Source organism: Ascaphus truei, chromosome 9 (genome assembly GCF_040206685.1).
Source record: "Ascaphus truei isolate aAscTru1 chromosome 9, aAscTru1.hap1, whole genome shotgun sequence".
NCBI lineage: Eukaryota > Metazoa > Chordata > Amphibia > Anura > Ascaphidae > Ascaphus > Ascaphus truei.
The window spans coordinates 28826410-28843599 of NC_134491.1; the positions used below are offsets into that span (position 1 = coordinate 28826410).

A 17190-nucleotide genomic window follows, 5' to 3' on the forward strand; every position below is an offset into this window, starting at 1 on the left:
TGTATTATTATGAATTTTATATCACAAATCTTTGTTATGTTCTGTAGCAATATTTGTAATGGGCTTTCAATCTTAAATCTTAAAATATATTAACAACCAGATCATGCAACAAGAAAATGCCTTTATTTTTCAATGAGGTTGGACCATATTAAACTTATCAAAGACATATTTATTTATCATCTTTTGATATTAATCTAAATTGGACGATTGGGCACACCTAATCCTGATATCAATAGACACACAAACTTATCACACACATCTCAACGCTATATTATGTGTTAGAGCCTGAATTACAGAAAGCTAACGCTCCCTCCTTCAAACAAACTCAAAACAACATTTGGGAAGTACTGTTTATATGAAAATGGACAAGTTTTATTACTGTCCAACTGCTTAGATGTAAGCGTTTGGGAATCTTAGTGTGGTATTTTCACTTAAGTTTTCTATGAAAATGCTGTATTGACTACTTCTGTGTATTACTGTAACTCTCCTTACATTTGTTGAGGTTTCAAAAGCTCTATTCACTCTAATTTCATTTATGGGACGCCCTTATGTTCGTCCTCTAAAAGTTTTTCCAATTTACAACTAAGGTAAATTTCACCAGAACCAATACGGCTACTAGGAGTTTGAAGTGCAACATCAACTTCTACAGTATCCCCCTCTCTTATCTTTCCCCTCCTTTATTTATTTTTTTCATACATACTGTACCTTCCTGACAAAAATACAGCATTTCTATTGATGTTTAACAACTGCTGGTTGTAGTAAAATATATATATATAAAAAAAAAAAAAAAAAAAGATATAACACCCCAAAAAATACTCAAGAGATAAGTACACTAGGACACGCATCTATCAAAATATGATTTTATGACAATCCAAAAATTAAACACACCAAAAACTATTAAAAACTACTACTGTACTTCCCAATAAAATACAAGTTATAAAAAAAAACAAAAACTACTACTTCATTCGTGGGCACAGTCATTCAAAATATGTGATCAAAAGTTGAAATTCCTAAGGTGATCTTGTATATAAATTACATAAAATAGCCTATTCAGAAGGACAGCAGAATGTAAAGCTGCAAGTCATACAATCTGTAGCAATTATAACACAAACAATATTAAAGCAGCAATCCCCCTACTCTTATTTTTTTTCCAAATTGTTTTTTTTTTATTACAGAATTTGAATATGTGTTCCCATCAGCTCCAATCCAGGAAATCAAAGCAGCTACAAATTCCACAGGGCCAATGAATTAATTAATTCAGAACCCCTGCAGCCTACATCTGTTTTGCCCCAAAGTCGGATGTCTGAAAGGGTTCCTCAAGAGCTGCTCCCCTCTGCACAGAACCAGCGTGGTATGGGTTAACACCTTGGATTTCTTGGTATGTGTTTTGTCAACTCCAACCCCTGCAGTGTTTGACTCTGGACAAAGCAATTTCAAAGTCCAGCTGAATTCATTCAGAAGCCCTTCAGCCTACATCTGCATTGCCCCAAAAGGTGGAGAGCCTTTGGCGGTAGCCGAAGGGCAACCAAAGGATGTCAGCCATTTGCTGCCGTTAGCTGCCTAGGGGTCACACTCGACTCATCTCTCACATTCTCATCTCACATTCAAAAGGTAGCATTAAATGTCGTTTTTTTCCTCTGCAATTTTACCAAAATATGCCTGTTACTCTGTTGCTTGACTGCTAAAACTCTGACGCAGACCCTCATTCTCTCCTGTCTTGACTACTGTAACCTCCTGCTGTCCGGCCTTCCTGCCTATCACCTGTCTCCCCTAGAATCTATCCTAAATTCTGCTGCCAGAATCACTCTACTTTTTCCTAAATCTTTCTCAGCGTCTCCCCTGCTGGAATCCTTTACCTGGCTTCCTATCAAATCCCGTATCACACACTCAATTCTCCTCCTCATTTTTTAAGCTTTACACTCTTCTGCCCCCTCATTACATCTCAGCCCTAATTTCTTGTTATACACCATCCCGACTCTTGCGTTCCACTCAAGGATGTCTTCTCTATACCCCTTTAATATCTAAAGCCCTCTCCCGCCTTAAACCTTTCTCACCGACTGCCCCACACCTCTGGAATGCCCTTCCCCTCAATACCCGACTTGCACCCTCTCTATCCACATTTAAGACCCACCTCAAAACACAAATGCTTAAGGAAGCACATGAGTAGCTGATATTTAACACCTCATACATAAACCTTGGGCCCCTGCAGATGCACTTACCAGAATGCCCACCTACTGTCTCTGTACGTTCTTCCTGCCAACAAATTAGATTGTAAGCTATTCGGAGCAGGGACTCCTCTTCCTAAATGTTACTTTTATGTCTGAAGCACTTCTCCCCTTTATGTGTTATTTATTTTATTTATATGATTGTCACGTATATTACTGCTGTGATGCGCTATATATATATATATATATATATATATACACATACATACATACATACATTATAGAATGAAAAATAAATATTTTATATGACACAGAAGGTGTTACATGTCCCTGCGTTCACTTCATTTCTTTTCATAATAACTTTATTTTCATATAGCGCTTTTCTCCCAATGGGACTCAGAGCTTCCCAATCACAGTATAGCACGCAGTATGCATCACATACAGTACAGTAGGAATCTTTACACACACTGTCCCTGCCCAGATGAGCTTACAATGTATGTTTTTGGTACCTGAGACACCAGGATAAAAACAGAGTTTCCCAAGGTCACAAGAAGCTGACACTGGGAATTGAACCACTGAGCCGCTCCTTCTCACAACATATTGCTAATTGGGACATTTTTACAGTCGCAACCCCACTTAACAAACAATGTTTCCATAAACACACAATGACCATTCCTTACCAGATCTGTATTCGTACTTTGATACCATCAACGTCTATTGTCTTCATTTTAAAATCGACTCCTGAAAGTAAAAGAATAAGACATGTATTATTGGCAGGATTTCAGTGAATGAAACATTGTAACTTCTCGTACACTCTGCAGATCGATCAATGTTCAGTGGAGTAAATGAGCCAAGTTGCATGCAAGGTCACGAGATAACATGTGAAGGAACAATACTGAAACAGATGCAGCCAGACTAAGGCTGGGTCCCCAGTGTCCGCGGCTGCGACGGCGTGCGCGGCGAACAGAAAGTACGGCCCTCAATGGGGCTGGCCCCAGTGGCTGTCTGCAGGAAGCGCGATGCGCGACCGCCTTTGTCTTTTGTCACAGCGGCCGATCATTGGACACGTCACAGCACAGCGATCTTATCTTTTCCCCCTGATGCGCATACACAGACCACAGATCGCAGCTTGACAAGGTGCACGCGCTGCCAGGTGCTCCGACCTGAGCGCGCACACAGTGACCGGGCCGTAGCCTTACTGTACAGTTCCAGCTGCAGGGGGAACCCGCAGAATCCTGCCCACGGTATCCCCCAGGAAATCTCTTTGTGGGGGTTCCCATTCTGATGAACGTAGGCAGCTGCGGCTTTAACTATCGCAGAGCTGCGGCATTTTGCGTTTCATCCCTAGGCTCAGGTAACGGTAAATCGGGCTACATCTGTACACGCACAGGAAAGCAGCGACACTCGCAGGAAAGCAGCGACACTCGCAGGAAAGCAGCGACACTCGCAGGAAAGCAGCGACACTCACAGGAAAGCAGCCTCACTCACAGGAAAGCAGCCTCACTCACAGGAAAGCAGCCTCGCTCACAGGAAAGCAGCCTCGCTCACAGGAAAGCTGCCTCACTCACAGGAAAGCTGCCTCACTCACAGGAAAGCTGTCTCACTCACAGGAAAGCAGCCTCACTCACAGGAAAGCTGTCTCACTCACAGGAAAGCAGCCTCACTCACAGGAAAGCAGCCTCACTCACAGGAAAGCAGCCTCACTCACAGGAAAGCAGCCTCACTCACAGGAAAGCAGCCTCACTCACAGGAAAGCAGCCTCACTCACAGGAAAGCAGCCTCGCTTACAGGAAAGCAGCCACACTGCAGTGACCTCATTAACGTTAACTGGATCTCACTCATTGTTAGCACTACAGAAGGGTCTGTTATACTTATTGGCTTTGCTCATTGACTAATGTAGTGGTGCTCAACTCCTGTCCTCAAGACCCAATCAAAAAGGTCAGGTGTTACGGATATCCCACATTAACCAAATCACCAAGCAGTATTAACCAAATCCCCTCTGGTTAATACGGACACCTCCATCATCAGAAAAAAAGAGGCGGAATAATACTTTTAATAAAGACAACCCTCTGTTTATTACTAAATTTAATCCCGTTTACTTCAAAATTCAACAAGCCCTGGCAAATTATTAAGGAAGATCCTATCTCGGGCGGTATTGTGGATAACAAACACAACATCATTTTTAAGAAGTGTAATACTCTGAAGAATATACAACGTCCCATACAGATAGAGCCATTAGTTGCCTACCCCAGAAACCCCAAGGCAATTTTAAATGTGGTAAATGTGTTGTATGCCAATTTATGACTCCTACAAATGAATTTGTTTCACCTTCTATTCAAATTAATCAAGTCAACCACTTTATTAATTGTAAATCCAAATTCATAGTCATCTGTATTACTTGTTCATGTGGTCTACAATATATAGGAAAGACAAAGAGAGGGTTGAGCACCAGAATTAAGGCGCATGTAAATAACAAACAATTCTAAAATACACTTACAAAATAATAAACATTACACAATTTACCCAAGCACTTCCTGCTTTCCAACAACTGTCAACTGGCCAATTTCCAACATATGGGTATTGAACAGGTCAATCTTAATAGAAGGGAAGAGACAGGGATAAAATCCTGATGCAAAGGGAACAATTTTGGATATATGAACTCTATACTAAGACACCAATGGGTCTAAATGAACAATTAGATCTTGTCCCATTTCTATTAATTGCATTCATTACTACTGTATATATGCGTGGTCCTATTTTTACCTTTTGTGTTATGTGTAACTGTTATATTTTTATTGTATGTATAAAGATGTGTACAGTATGTGGTTTTGTCCTTATGAGTTATAAGCAATTGCAGGTATTTTGCTTGGCTGCTCTCAGCCACTTGCCTAATCCAAGCCCATGTTCTATTGGATGTAATTTCCACATAACCTGTACTGTTTAAACTTTTTTCTTTAGGCTTTATATCAACTAATCGATTTTAGTATCAATTGATTGTTGTATTGCTCATTTTTTTCTAAGTATATTCTATCATCACAAAACACCTTTTTCTATGCACTTTTTGAAGCCGTCCGTCCTTGGTCTGCTATGTGACTGAAATTAGTCCAAATAGTTAATTATATCTATTAATGTCATATGTGTCTGTAATTAGGCAAATCATTAAGTATGTGAGCACTAGGGGTATATAATATAAGAGAGGAGGAGAGAGAGAGACACTATCCCATACGAGCGAAACGCGTAGGGTTAATGGTGTCAGTTCCCAGCAGAGCACGGTGACGTCAGTTCCCACATTATCTCCCAGAGCGGACGCCGAATGCGGAAGAGCGAGAACGTGAGTAGCACACGTGTGGATGTACTGAAGCTGGATGAGGCTCGCGAAACTACCCGGACTGCGGGGCTGGTTACATGGCCCCAACATCGGGAGAGATGGTCCAGTTCCTCTTCTATAACCAGCTAAGGACTTTTCTATTTGCTGTCTTTGCACCCGCGCCCGGCTATGTTCATTCTCATGATCTCACATGTGAGTTTTATCTGCTTTAAAACTTGTTTTAAATTACCTTTATACAAGTTGTGCTTGTCTGATTTTTCTCTAATGTCAAAAATAAGATTTACATCAGAAGATACAAAGGTATACAACTATCAAAATTATTCCAAACATTTTACTAGGGCAACGTTATATCTATACTCAATATATATTGCCAGATCATTTCATTTTTCCATTGTGTTCTGCACTAAGATTCTGAACGTGTTTTACAAAGTATTTAATATGTAGCAAAGATATATCAACCACAACACCAAAATGACTACGTATTCAAATTAAAAGGTAATAATTCTTGAGCATGAACTTTTCCAAACTGTCCATACCCTACACCTTTAACTTTTAAAGAAAACTCTGATATCTGTCACCATTCCAGTAATGTAGATTTCTTACATTTCATTATTCTATTTAACTGAACATTTAACTGATGATTTCCTGGTAAATGTTGTAAAGTAATAAGCAGTTTTCGGCAGAGGGAGCTTGAAACAAATCAGGAGGTGAATTGAGATGTGTCATGTTTGGTTTGTCCCAGGAATAGAGTCAAAGGGGCCTATGCTATAAGCGTTCATATAAAAAAAAAAAAAATACATTTGGGCTATTTAATTCACCTGTTCTTTGAGCGTTGCTATCACGGTATTCAGAAAGCCTCGATTACCTGTGATAGCAAAATTCCCAAAACGGGCGAGTAGCCGGCGACATGATGATCGCCTCTAAAAGGCCAAATCCGGCGTTTTCTTTCAGCTGCAGAGAGAGCCGCCTCTCCCTGCGCATATCTCACCAGCGATCAAAAATGTTTAATATAAAATGTAATACTAGTGTAGATGAGCAGGGGGTCTCCGGAGCAGAAGCGTGTTGATTTCAGGTCCGAGGACCCCCTGCTTCCCGAGATACAGGCCCCGTTATGGAGTGCCGGTATCTCCTATGCATTTTATTCCCACAGTCACGTGACGCAAGACATTTAAATGCATAGGAATTTAATATAATGCATTTAAAAGCCATAGGTGGCATGGATACATCTTTTTTCTTTGGCCAATACTATTGCTATCTATTATTAAATCTAGTGTCGTGTACAACACTAATTTTATCTGGCAGCCCGCAGCAGCACCCCACACCAAGAACTCCTCTGGTTGTCCCTATTTGCAATATTGTGGATTCCACATGGTGATAATAATCTTATCCTATCCTTATTTATCTAACTAGCCACCTAGCGTCTATTTTGAAAGCTGTTTATACAGATAACACTGAGCCTGGGTGCAGCACGTAAAGGTATTAAAGTAGGAATAGTGCAGAATAAATGAGCGCTCAGTATTGGGTGATACCGTTTTCTATTTGGACTAACAATTGATATTATCATAAGGTATCACCTAATACTGAAGTACTCATAGTTTCAGCACTATTGCAACTGAACTTACACGGCTATTTCTATTAATTCATAAATTAGGAATGCAACTAAGCAGAGAATTGGGGCCAGAACACTATGAGGTCATTAGTGACATCAGAATGAAAGGGTGTGGCTAAATTGCAGCTGTTGCCATTTGCCTGAAGTAGTCCTCACTCATTGGTCAAAATAGATCTGCCTTTAGATAGCTAGGCAGCTGACAATAGCCTTGTGAGGTCACGTGAGCTCATCGGGGCATCATAATGCACTGAAGGTTGGGGAGCTATAAATGCTGAAGCCAGGAGGAGTTATCATGTGTTCATCAGCATGGAGCAAAGGAGGAGAGTTTCCTTGTAACAGCATCAATAATGGCCTGATGACCAATAGAGACACTGAGATGTGAGTGCAGTTTATTCTAACAAGGGCTAATTGGGTCAAGTGATGGGAGGCCAGTCCACATGTGAATGTTCAATTTGAGATAGTTGTTGAATTGCCTGAATATTTTCCTTTAAAGAGCAGCAACAAATGGGTTTGTTTTTTGAGTCTAGCCATCTTCCTCCACACACAGTTCAGCCCTCCCCTCACCGCTCCCTCACAGCCCCCCTCCCCTCACCGCTTCCTCACAGCCCCCCTCCCCTCACTGCTCCCACACAGCCCCCCTCCCCTCACCGCTCCCTCACAGCCCCCCTCCCCTCACTGCTCCCACACAGCCCCCCTCATCGCTTCCTCACAGCCCCCTTCCCCTCACCGCTCCCTCACAGCCCCCCTCCCCTCACCGCTCCCTCACAGCCCCCCTCACCTCTCCCTCACAGCCCCCCACACCGCTCCCTCACAGCCCCCTCCCCTCACCACCCCTTCCCCTAATTGCTGCCTCACAGCACCTTTCACAGCTCACTCACAGCCCCCCTCCCTCACAGCCCCCCTCACCGCTCCCTCACAGCCCCCCTCCCCGCTCCCTCACAGCCCCCCTCCCCTCACCGTTCCCTCACAGCCCCCCTCACCACTCCCTCACAGCCCTTCTCCACTCTCCGCTCCCTCACAGCCCCCCTCCCCTCACGTTCCCTCACAGCCCCCCTCACCACTCCCTCACATCCCTTCTCCACTCTCCGCACCCTCACAGCCCCCTCCCCTCACCACCCCCTTCCCTAATTGCTGCCTCACAGCACCCCTCACAGCTCACTCACAGCCCCGCTCCCTCAGAGCCCCCTTCCCTCACTGTTCCCTCACAGCCCCCCTTCGCTCAGCTTGGGGAGAGCCGGTGCCCGGCGGCAACTACTTTGTCCGGCCACCGGCCCCCCTGCAGCTACCGGCCCGGGACATTTGTGCCGACTGTCCCCACCTGTCGGCGGCCCTGCATGTGTGATGTGTAATAGGGGCATACATAGTGTGCCATGCATGACAACAGAGAGTTGTCATAAATGGAAGCTTTTCAGGTTGGGCTAAAGTCGTGAGTGGAGTACCTCAGGGGTCGGTACTGGGACCCCTGCTTTTTAACTTGTTTATTAATGACCTTGAGGTTGGCATCGATGACACTAAATTGTGTAAGGTAGTAGAATCAGAGCAGGATGTAATTTCTCTCTAGAAGGACTTGGACAGACTGGAAACGTGGGCAGGTAAATGGCAGATGAGGTTTAATACAGATAAATGTAAGGTTATGCATTTGTGAAGCAAGAATAAACAGGCGACTTACACATTAAATGGGGATAAATCAGGGGAACCCCTGATGGAGAAGGATTTAGGAGTGCTTGTAGTCAGCAGAATTCTGACACTGTGCGCTTATTTGGATGCCATTTCCCAGAATCCCTGACTGCAGTGCAAGCACTGTATGCTAAGAGATGATGGTAAAAAGCCGGGTGGCATACCTGTCTACGATGTGAATGTGCTCACAAATTATATTTTTATTTGCTGTATTCCCTCAAATCACTGCAGAGGGAGTGTTTATGCTCTGGACATAATTATTTTCCCTCCCACTATCTGCACAGGAATATAAAGGGCTGTCACAGGTACATTTTAATTGTAAGAATGTGGCTGAACTGTTGCTTCAGTGGTTATTCAATTGGGAAAAGTATGTAAATGCAGTAAATAGAATTCCTCTGATACGTTCAAAAATATGACTTAACTATTAACCCCTTCACTACCAGAGGGGCCAGCAACTCCCCAGAGCAACGAGGGTGTTAAAGGATGCAAACAAACAATTCAACTTTAACGTAACCCTGCCAAAAAGAGCCTGAAGGGAAGGCTCACCCATTTTATACATCAAATAGTATTTGTGCTATTAGCTCTCTGAGGGTGCACCTTAAATTATACTCATTACTGTAGTGATAAACTACCTGACTGCACTATAAACAGCAGCATTCGGAATAACAATCGCACAACAGAAAGATAATACATTCCTAGTTATTGGTAATCAGCTTCCATTACTTTAGCTGACTTCCAAAAATCAAACTATCTTCTTTTGACTTTTTTGCACTCACCCTCTTTGTGAGCATATGACAAATGACTGCACTAATTTATTTTACCTTGATCACCTGCCCTGACGCGTTTCATGGCTTATACCATTCCCTAGGAGTGGACAGCATAAAAATGTGACTTTCAATCAATCACAACATTTTGAAATTCACACACTACATATTTAATATAGTGAAAAAGTAAAAAAAAAATAGCTTGTATCGTTGGTGCCTGCACAGTAATTTTCTCAGTAGCTGAGCGACGTTAACATACTACGCCCTGTAGTAAAAGTCTGTTTTGTCCTCTGCTTTTCACACCATGTTGCATGTGTGATGGATGGTCTCTCGTCACATCATCTATTTAGTACTTCTCTATATCTGCAGATTGTTTGTGTTTTCACATCTCATAGAAACTGGCTGTTGATAGCCAAACTCACACACACTATTCCTTGTGTCTTCACTCCCTTCCTTCTAGATTGTAAGCTCCTTGGGTCAGGGACCTCCTTTCCATGGTTTCAGTTTGTCTTCACCTATATGTACACTTTGGTCATACAATGTTATGGTGCTCCCTCCCACATTGTACTGTGCCGTGGAATATGTTGGTGCCATATAAATAAAAGATTGTTATTGTTATAAACTCCAGTGGTCAATGTTTTAAATTATTGTTCATTCATATTATAAATGCCCAACTGAGAAGGCTCCTGAGGCATGAGTATTGAGCTTTGGAGATATTGTAATCATAATCAGTGATGATGGGGAACTAAAATTGCCACTGTCAAGAAAAACATGCCAGAGATCCAATCACTAAGCCAGAACCGGGCTACCCAATGATGGAGGTACAAGCAATTGGCTCCTCTTTGCTCTACGCCATGTTTACTACTGGCAGTGACCCCAATCATGCCAATGAAAATGTAACTGAAACAGGGGTTCATGCAACAGCAGACCCCCTGTTAGAAATGTATAGACAGACAGAAAAGGATGAGAGGGAAGGAGAAACACGGGAACTAAATTGCTTTAAATGGGCGATCCCAATTCCAGGAGGAACAAAAGAAGCAACATCTTTCCTTTTAGCACAGTAACATTCGTTTGGGAAAGTCAATTACAGTGTTAAATTGTTTTCAGAGCTGTTTTTAAACAGGTTACGTGGGACTGCACCTTTGAATGTTATTCTAATGTGGCTTATATGGATTTCAATTTCAGGAATTTGCACCATTTGTTTAACCCTTTAGCGCTGCATTGTTCTGTGCTGGTGTATTTCTTAGGCAACAGTCTGTGATGTCATTCGAGCTGGAATGACAAAGCAAAATGAGTAACTAGCCCATAAGTGGGCGTCTGGTCTAGGAGTGGTAATTTAAACAAAATAAAAAAACATTCCTGTGTAACATCATTTTGTAAATTAATATGTGTAGCAAAAAATCTAAATCCATGAGGGGAGCCATTTTGATTATTCATGCATCAGTTTTAACACAGAAATGCAGTATTGGGCAAAGCAAGAAAGCAGACTGATAAATATATTCAGACGTAAATGCAACGCCACCTTAAAATATATTTTGAGATAAATATTACATAAAATATTTATGTAACAGCACCTTTATATTTTTCGGCATGCTTCCTAATAACAATGTAATAAATGCACCAATCCTTGTTCATATCTAAGGACATTAGTTATTTTTTAGGACATTTTATTATTTAAATGCTATGTATAATGTATACAAGTAGACTTCCTGTTAATGTAGAAATAAAGATTTACATAAAACACTAGATGTAATATTGCTCAACCAATACATCTGAAATAGATTATCTCTGGCCATTATTACACAGCAATGTATTTGTACCATTAATAAAGGCTGCATTAAAATCATGAATAATGCATTTAAAATAGGCATTATTTTAAAAGGAATATAAATAAATATAACGTAAGCACATTTGATATAGTGTTGTTAAAACAATGGGTGCAGATGTATTATCTATGTTCAATATTGCCATATGTCCCTACACTATTATACAACACTGTTCTATTAAAATAAAAAAGCATAGGAAAAAATACAATGGATGTATCTTTGTACAGTTCTGAACTCAATGCACTGGTAGCAGTTTCTCATGCATGGGAACACACAAAGAACAGTATCATTTTTCCATTACAGAATTAATTGCACAATAAATAGAAACACTTTGTCTTACCTATTGTAGAAATATGGGAAGGATGGAATTCATTGTCTGTGAATCTGCACAGCAAACATGTTTTACCGACGCCAGAGTCCCCGATCAGGAGTAACCTGAATAAAACATCATATTGTTTAGCCATTGTGTGGCTGTGAGTAGCCTGTTCACAGAGTGAGCAGCAGCACAGAAGGGAGGAGGAGGTCTCAGTCTCAGCTCAGGATGCACCCTGCTCTCCATCCATAGCTACTTCTGTAAGAGGAGAGATTGTTCTGCTGTTATATTACCCCCCTGTATATCCTCCTGGGTGGTTTCTTCTTTTGTCTAAAGAGGTATCGGCAAGATTGTGGATGCTTTTGCTTATCCTAAAAACAAAAGCCTGTGTGAAATGTCCAGATGGGAGGCATGTTATCAATATGGTTTGTAGGAGGAGAAAAACAGGCTCCACCTTATGCAGTAGACTAGGAGAGGCTGATCTGTACCTCCACATACTCACATAGGTAAACACTTACTAATTGACTGGGTGTGGGGAAAGGGTACAGACAGATGGCCTAAAGATATCTGTACAGAGCAAATAGATTTAGCTTTGCAATTTCTCACCATGTTTGCCCAGTCTACATAGACCACACCCAAAATGCATTTATGGCCAATTATTACAATTATTCCCGTTGTTGTGATGTAGCATTGTCCACCAAGCATACAAAATGTATCACACTTTATATTACCCACTGATAAAGCAGAATATTGTGTTATATGATTATTGCAGAGCCTCCATAGGATTCAATGGCAATAACAACGCAGAATATCACAGAATATACCCCCAGAACAAATCACTAGGAGCGGGGCCGCCAACAGAATTCGTGGGGCCCAGGACAAACATTTTAAGCAGCGCACCCCCCCCCCCCATGTCAGCGTTATTGCGAGCCGCCCCCCCCCCTTCCCATGTATTTCTCTCCCTTCTGTCTCACCCCTCTCACTCTCCCGCCTCGCATGTATTTCTCTGCCCTGCGTCTCACTCTTACTCCCTCTTTTCCTCACTCACCCCCTCTCTCCTCTCCCTCCGTTAATTACCTCACGCTCACTCATTTCCTCCCCCTCACGCAATTTCCCCCACAAGATATATACCAAAAAACTTCCTACCCCCAAATATATACAAAAAAATCCCCACCCCCCAAATGCATACAAAAAACCCACATACCCAATGCATATAATAAAAATAAATACATATAACCCCCCCCCCATACATATGTAACAGGGTATGCCTTTTCTGCCTGTCTTTCCCTTTCCTGCTATGTAAGTCCTGCTAGCTGCAGGCTGTAAAGGGTTAATTCTGTGGACTTGTGACCCCCCTTCATGCTCCTCTCTGATGGGCAAAAGTAAGGTGGTGACTCATGGCCTGTGTAAGCCTATCAGGGATAGGTATAGACCATGAGCCCGCCTCTTCTGCTTCCTGATGAGGGGCAGTGCCAAATTTACTCAGTCCTGCTTTGGATGAGGAAGAGAGCAGTAGAGTTATGAGCCGCTCCCATCGTGGGATGAGCGTGCCCACCCACCCACCCAGTGCATATAAAAAAATACCCCAACCCATATAAAAATATAAATACCCCCAATACATATAAAAAGCACCACCCTGAGAAAGGTCCCGGTTTGGGGACCGAAACATTGGTATATTGTGCCTTGTTTTGCCTTATAATACAAACCTTATACCTTCACTACTTGAGTGCTGTTTCCTGATTTCGTCTAAACAACGGTATCATTTTTATTCAATTTTCTATGGAACATGCACCTACATGCTTATGCTTAGCTTTGGAGTGCCGGCTGCAATATTCTTTTTACATACATACATACATACATACAGGTATACCCCTGTTTAAGGACACTCACTTTAAGTACACTCGCGAGTAAGTACATCTCGCTCCATATGCAAACGGCAGCTCACGCATGCGCCTGTCAGCACGTCCTGAACAGCAATACCGGCTCCCTACCTGTACCGAAGCTGTACGCAAGCAGGGAGACTATAGAGCCTGTTACAAGTGCATTATTTACATCAGTTATGCATGTATGTGACGATTGCAGTACAGTACATGCATCGATAAGTGGGAAAAAGGTAGTGCTTCACTTTAAGTACATTTTCACTTTACATACATGCTCCGGTCGCATTACGTAAGTTAATGCGGGGTATGCCTGTACATACATACATATAAAAAAAACAACCCTCCCCAATACGTATAAATCATACCCCAAACCATATAAAAATACCCTCAAGCCCCCAATACATAAACAAATACCCCCAAGCCCCCAACACATATGAAAATCCCCCAAGACCCCCAATACATATACAAAATCTCCCAAGCCCCCCAATACATATAAAAATTCCCCCAAATACATATAAAAATTCCCCCAAGCCCCCCAATACATATAAAAATTCCCCCAAGCCCCCCAATACATATAAAAATCCCCCCAAATACATATAAAAATTCCCCCAAGCCACCCAATACATATAAAAATTCCCCCAAGCCCCCCAATATATATAAAAATGCCAGAGGATGCCACTAGGGCTGCTGCCGCCTGGCTGGGGAGGGCGCTGGGCGCGTTAAAGCCCGGATCACTGGAGCCGGTGGTATGACTCAGACGGCGGGACGCGGAGGATGGTGGATGCCGGTAGGGAGGGGGGGAAAGGATGCCGCTAGGGGTGGGGGGAAGGTACGAAGGACGGACAGTCAGACGGACGACACACTACACAGACAAAAAAACCCAGAGTATACTGTACACAGATACACACACACAACAGTACAGTCAGACTCAGACTGACAGTACAGATAACAGCATTTACTTGGGTGTGTTGTATTTTGAATAAGCAGCTGCACAGCTGGAAACATTCAAACACGCTTCTCCCGCCTGTGCAGTTGCTTATATTAGCTACTAGTCCAACTCCCCGCCATGGAGGAAGGCTCTGATTGGATTATGATCTCCTCTCCTCAATTTTTAAAAACGTTTTTTTTTTTTTTTGACACTGGCTTTTTTTTTCTGACACGAGCCCAGCGACGGCCCCCTGACTCACCGGGCCCGGAACGCCAACTCCGGAAGACCCACCCTGTTGGCGGCCCTGACTAGGAGCAATAATCGTTGTTACATCAGTAACTGTATTTTTCCTTTTCCCAAATTCCTGAAGCATTTACTGTATTGCATAATCGTTTTTTTGCTTTGGTTTTGCTTCTGAGGAAACTTGGAACCTGTTTTTCATGTATGTCAGGATTCAAAATTGGCACGAAGGTCATGAAAAGCCTTACTAAAGAAAGGCAGAGGGTTTGAGGTATGTGGGGGGGAATATTGAAAATCAATCATTTAGGAATGGTGATATTCTACACATTTTAAGGTAAAAATGGCAAAAAGTAGTAAAAATATAAAATGACTTGTGTGCACACACACACACACACACACACACACACACACACACACACACACACACACACACACACACACACACACACACACACACACACACACTACAATGTATAAATCAGGAACTATTGACTAAGACAAAAAGTAGGACAGCTCCATTAAAAAATGCAAGTATGAAACATACTGTATGTAAAAACGTCACCTTGACTTAAATCAATACTGTAATCTCAAATGTAATAATAATAATAGAGGCCCTGCGCTCTTCCCCACAATATGTAAACTGATTACCGGGGGAGAGCGCGGGGCATCTGTGACTGCCTCTTACCTTCTCTCCGGCTTACCCTCCACCATCTCCTGATAGCGACGACGCGTCGCCATGACAACGCAACGTCGCAGAGATGAGGAGATACCGGAGAGCAGGTAAGAGGGTGGGGGGGGGGGGGGGTGACTTTAAAAAGTTCGCGCACCCCTGACCTAAGGCACAATTTCTGACCCAAGTGTTTTTCCTCTCTTTATTAGTTGGAAAAGTAGACTGTTTTGCCCCAAAATGGCCAGGGACACATCAAGAATATTGAGCCAATCAATGAAGGGAACATAGCTGTGACACAAGGCATCTATCTCCCTTCCTGATTTGCTGCCGTAGCCAACGCTACCTACTGCACCAAAACTTTGACAGAGTATAATGTTTTTGGATATGCCAGTAGGAGCTTTAACTAAGATTCCAGGGGGTGCAGCAGCCCCCCTGTAACGTTGCTGACTGCAAAACAGGATACGGACCCGCAGGGCAGAGATAGTGAGTAATACAGCGACCTTGGCCTGGGATGCAGGGGTAATCAGGCCAATTCCGAGGTTGAGGCAGGCAGCAGGCAAAGGGTAGTCAGATTAAGTTCCAAGGTCAAGATAGGCAGCAGGCAAAACAAAAGGTATGGGAGAGCTAGGACAGGGTAACCAGTACTTTGCACGAGCAAAGTCCAAGGTCAACTGCCTGCTATTTAAAGGCCAGAGAGAGGCTTACTTCCTGTCAGGGGAGTAAGGGCAGGATTTTCCAGGAAGCAAGATATCCTTGGTAGCTTCGGACAAGATGACATCACTTCCTGTCAGCAGTCATCCAGGATGTTTCAGACAGATCCATTATACCCACCCCCCCCGCCCCCTAGGTTAATTAATGTTTATGTAGCCATGCTGTAAAATGGCTGCTGTCATCTCTCCTGCTGACAGTAAGGCCTGGTAAGTTATGGGCATGCCAGCAGTAATCATGGAGGTTTGCCCTCACACCCTGGTGAGGTGCCCTATGTATGGATGGGAGTGGTCACAGGCTCTGACTCCACGGTTAGTGATGTCAGAGTTGTGTCAGCCCCAGAGGATACATAAGGCACAGCACTGATCAAAAGTTAGGAGTTGGAAGTAGAGAGTAAGAGAGTGTTTGCTGAGTTATGGAGGAGTAGTTAAGAAGTTGTTAGAAGGACAGTGTTGGAACTGTGACCAGGGACCTGGTCTCAGGGAGATATCTCTGCGGGGATAGGGAATCCCTACATTAGGAGGACTATACCTTTCAAAGGGAAGTACGGTGAACAATTCACCCATTGTGGAGGGCAGCTGGCCCACCGTGCAAATAAAGATGTTCCTGTTAAAAGATACCCTCGTGTGTAAGTGTGGAGTGATTACGCAGGGGGCTGCACCACAGAGGAGTTCCTCACCAGGACCATCCACAAGCTCAAGCTGGGATCCTGATGAGGTGGAGGCGCTGCACTGGATCTAGGTAGGACTCAAGCACACTACCTCAGCTGCCTGTCTGGGTTGGCAAATCCCCACACAACATCATGCGGGAGACTCAGGAGTCCTGTTACCAACAGGTGCACCACCAGACATCACACTGTAATGGGGACTGGTTAGACCACAGGGGCCAATATGAGATTGGGTGGGTCAGGCCGGTTCAGAAAATCCGTTACATTTACATTATGGTAATGTATATATGTTACTGATTTTGTATGTTGAGAACCCCAGCCAAAAAATGTTCCAACATTCCTGTCCTGCCTATATAACTGTATCTTCAAGGTCTAGTGCATATAGAATAAACTTTGAATTATAATCATTATATAC

The 17190-nt window shown here is 43.0% G+C and overlaps 1 protein-coding gene across 2 annotated transcripts in view; it reads right to left on the minus strand.

Moving 5' to 3' along the window:
* RAB15 (RAB15, member RAS oncogene family) overlaps positions 1 to 12222 on the minus strand; it is a 47850-nt gene extending 35628 nt beyond the window's left edge. Inside the window, exons 1-3 of one of the 2 annotated variants that reach the window (XM_075614170.1) lie at positions 11710 to 12222; positions 10684 to 10815; positions 2846 to 2906 (exon numbers count right to left, since the gene is read on the minus strand). In XM_075614170.1, the coding sequence (XP_075470285.1) occupies positions 2846 to 2906; positions 10684 to 10741 (119 nt within the window). In that variant the 5' untranslated portion in view covers positions 10742 to 10815; positions 11710 to 12222. The remainder of the gene's footprint in view (positions 1 to 2845; positions 2907 to 10683; positions 10816 to 11709) is intronic. The other variant, XM_075614169.1, reaches the window with a different exon arrangement.
* Positions 12223 to 17190: the final 4968 nt, after the last annotated feature.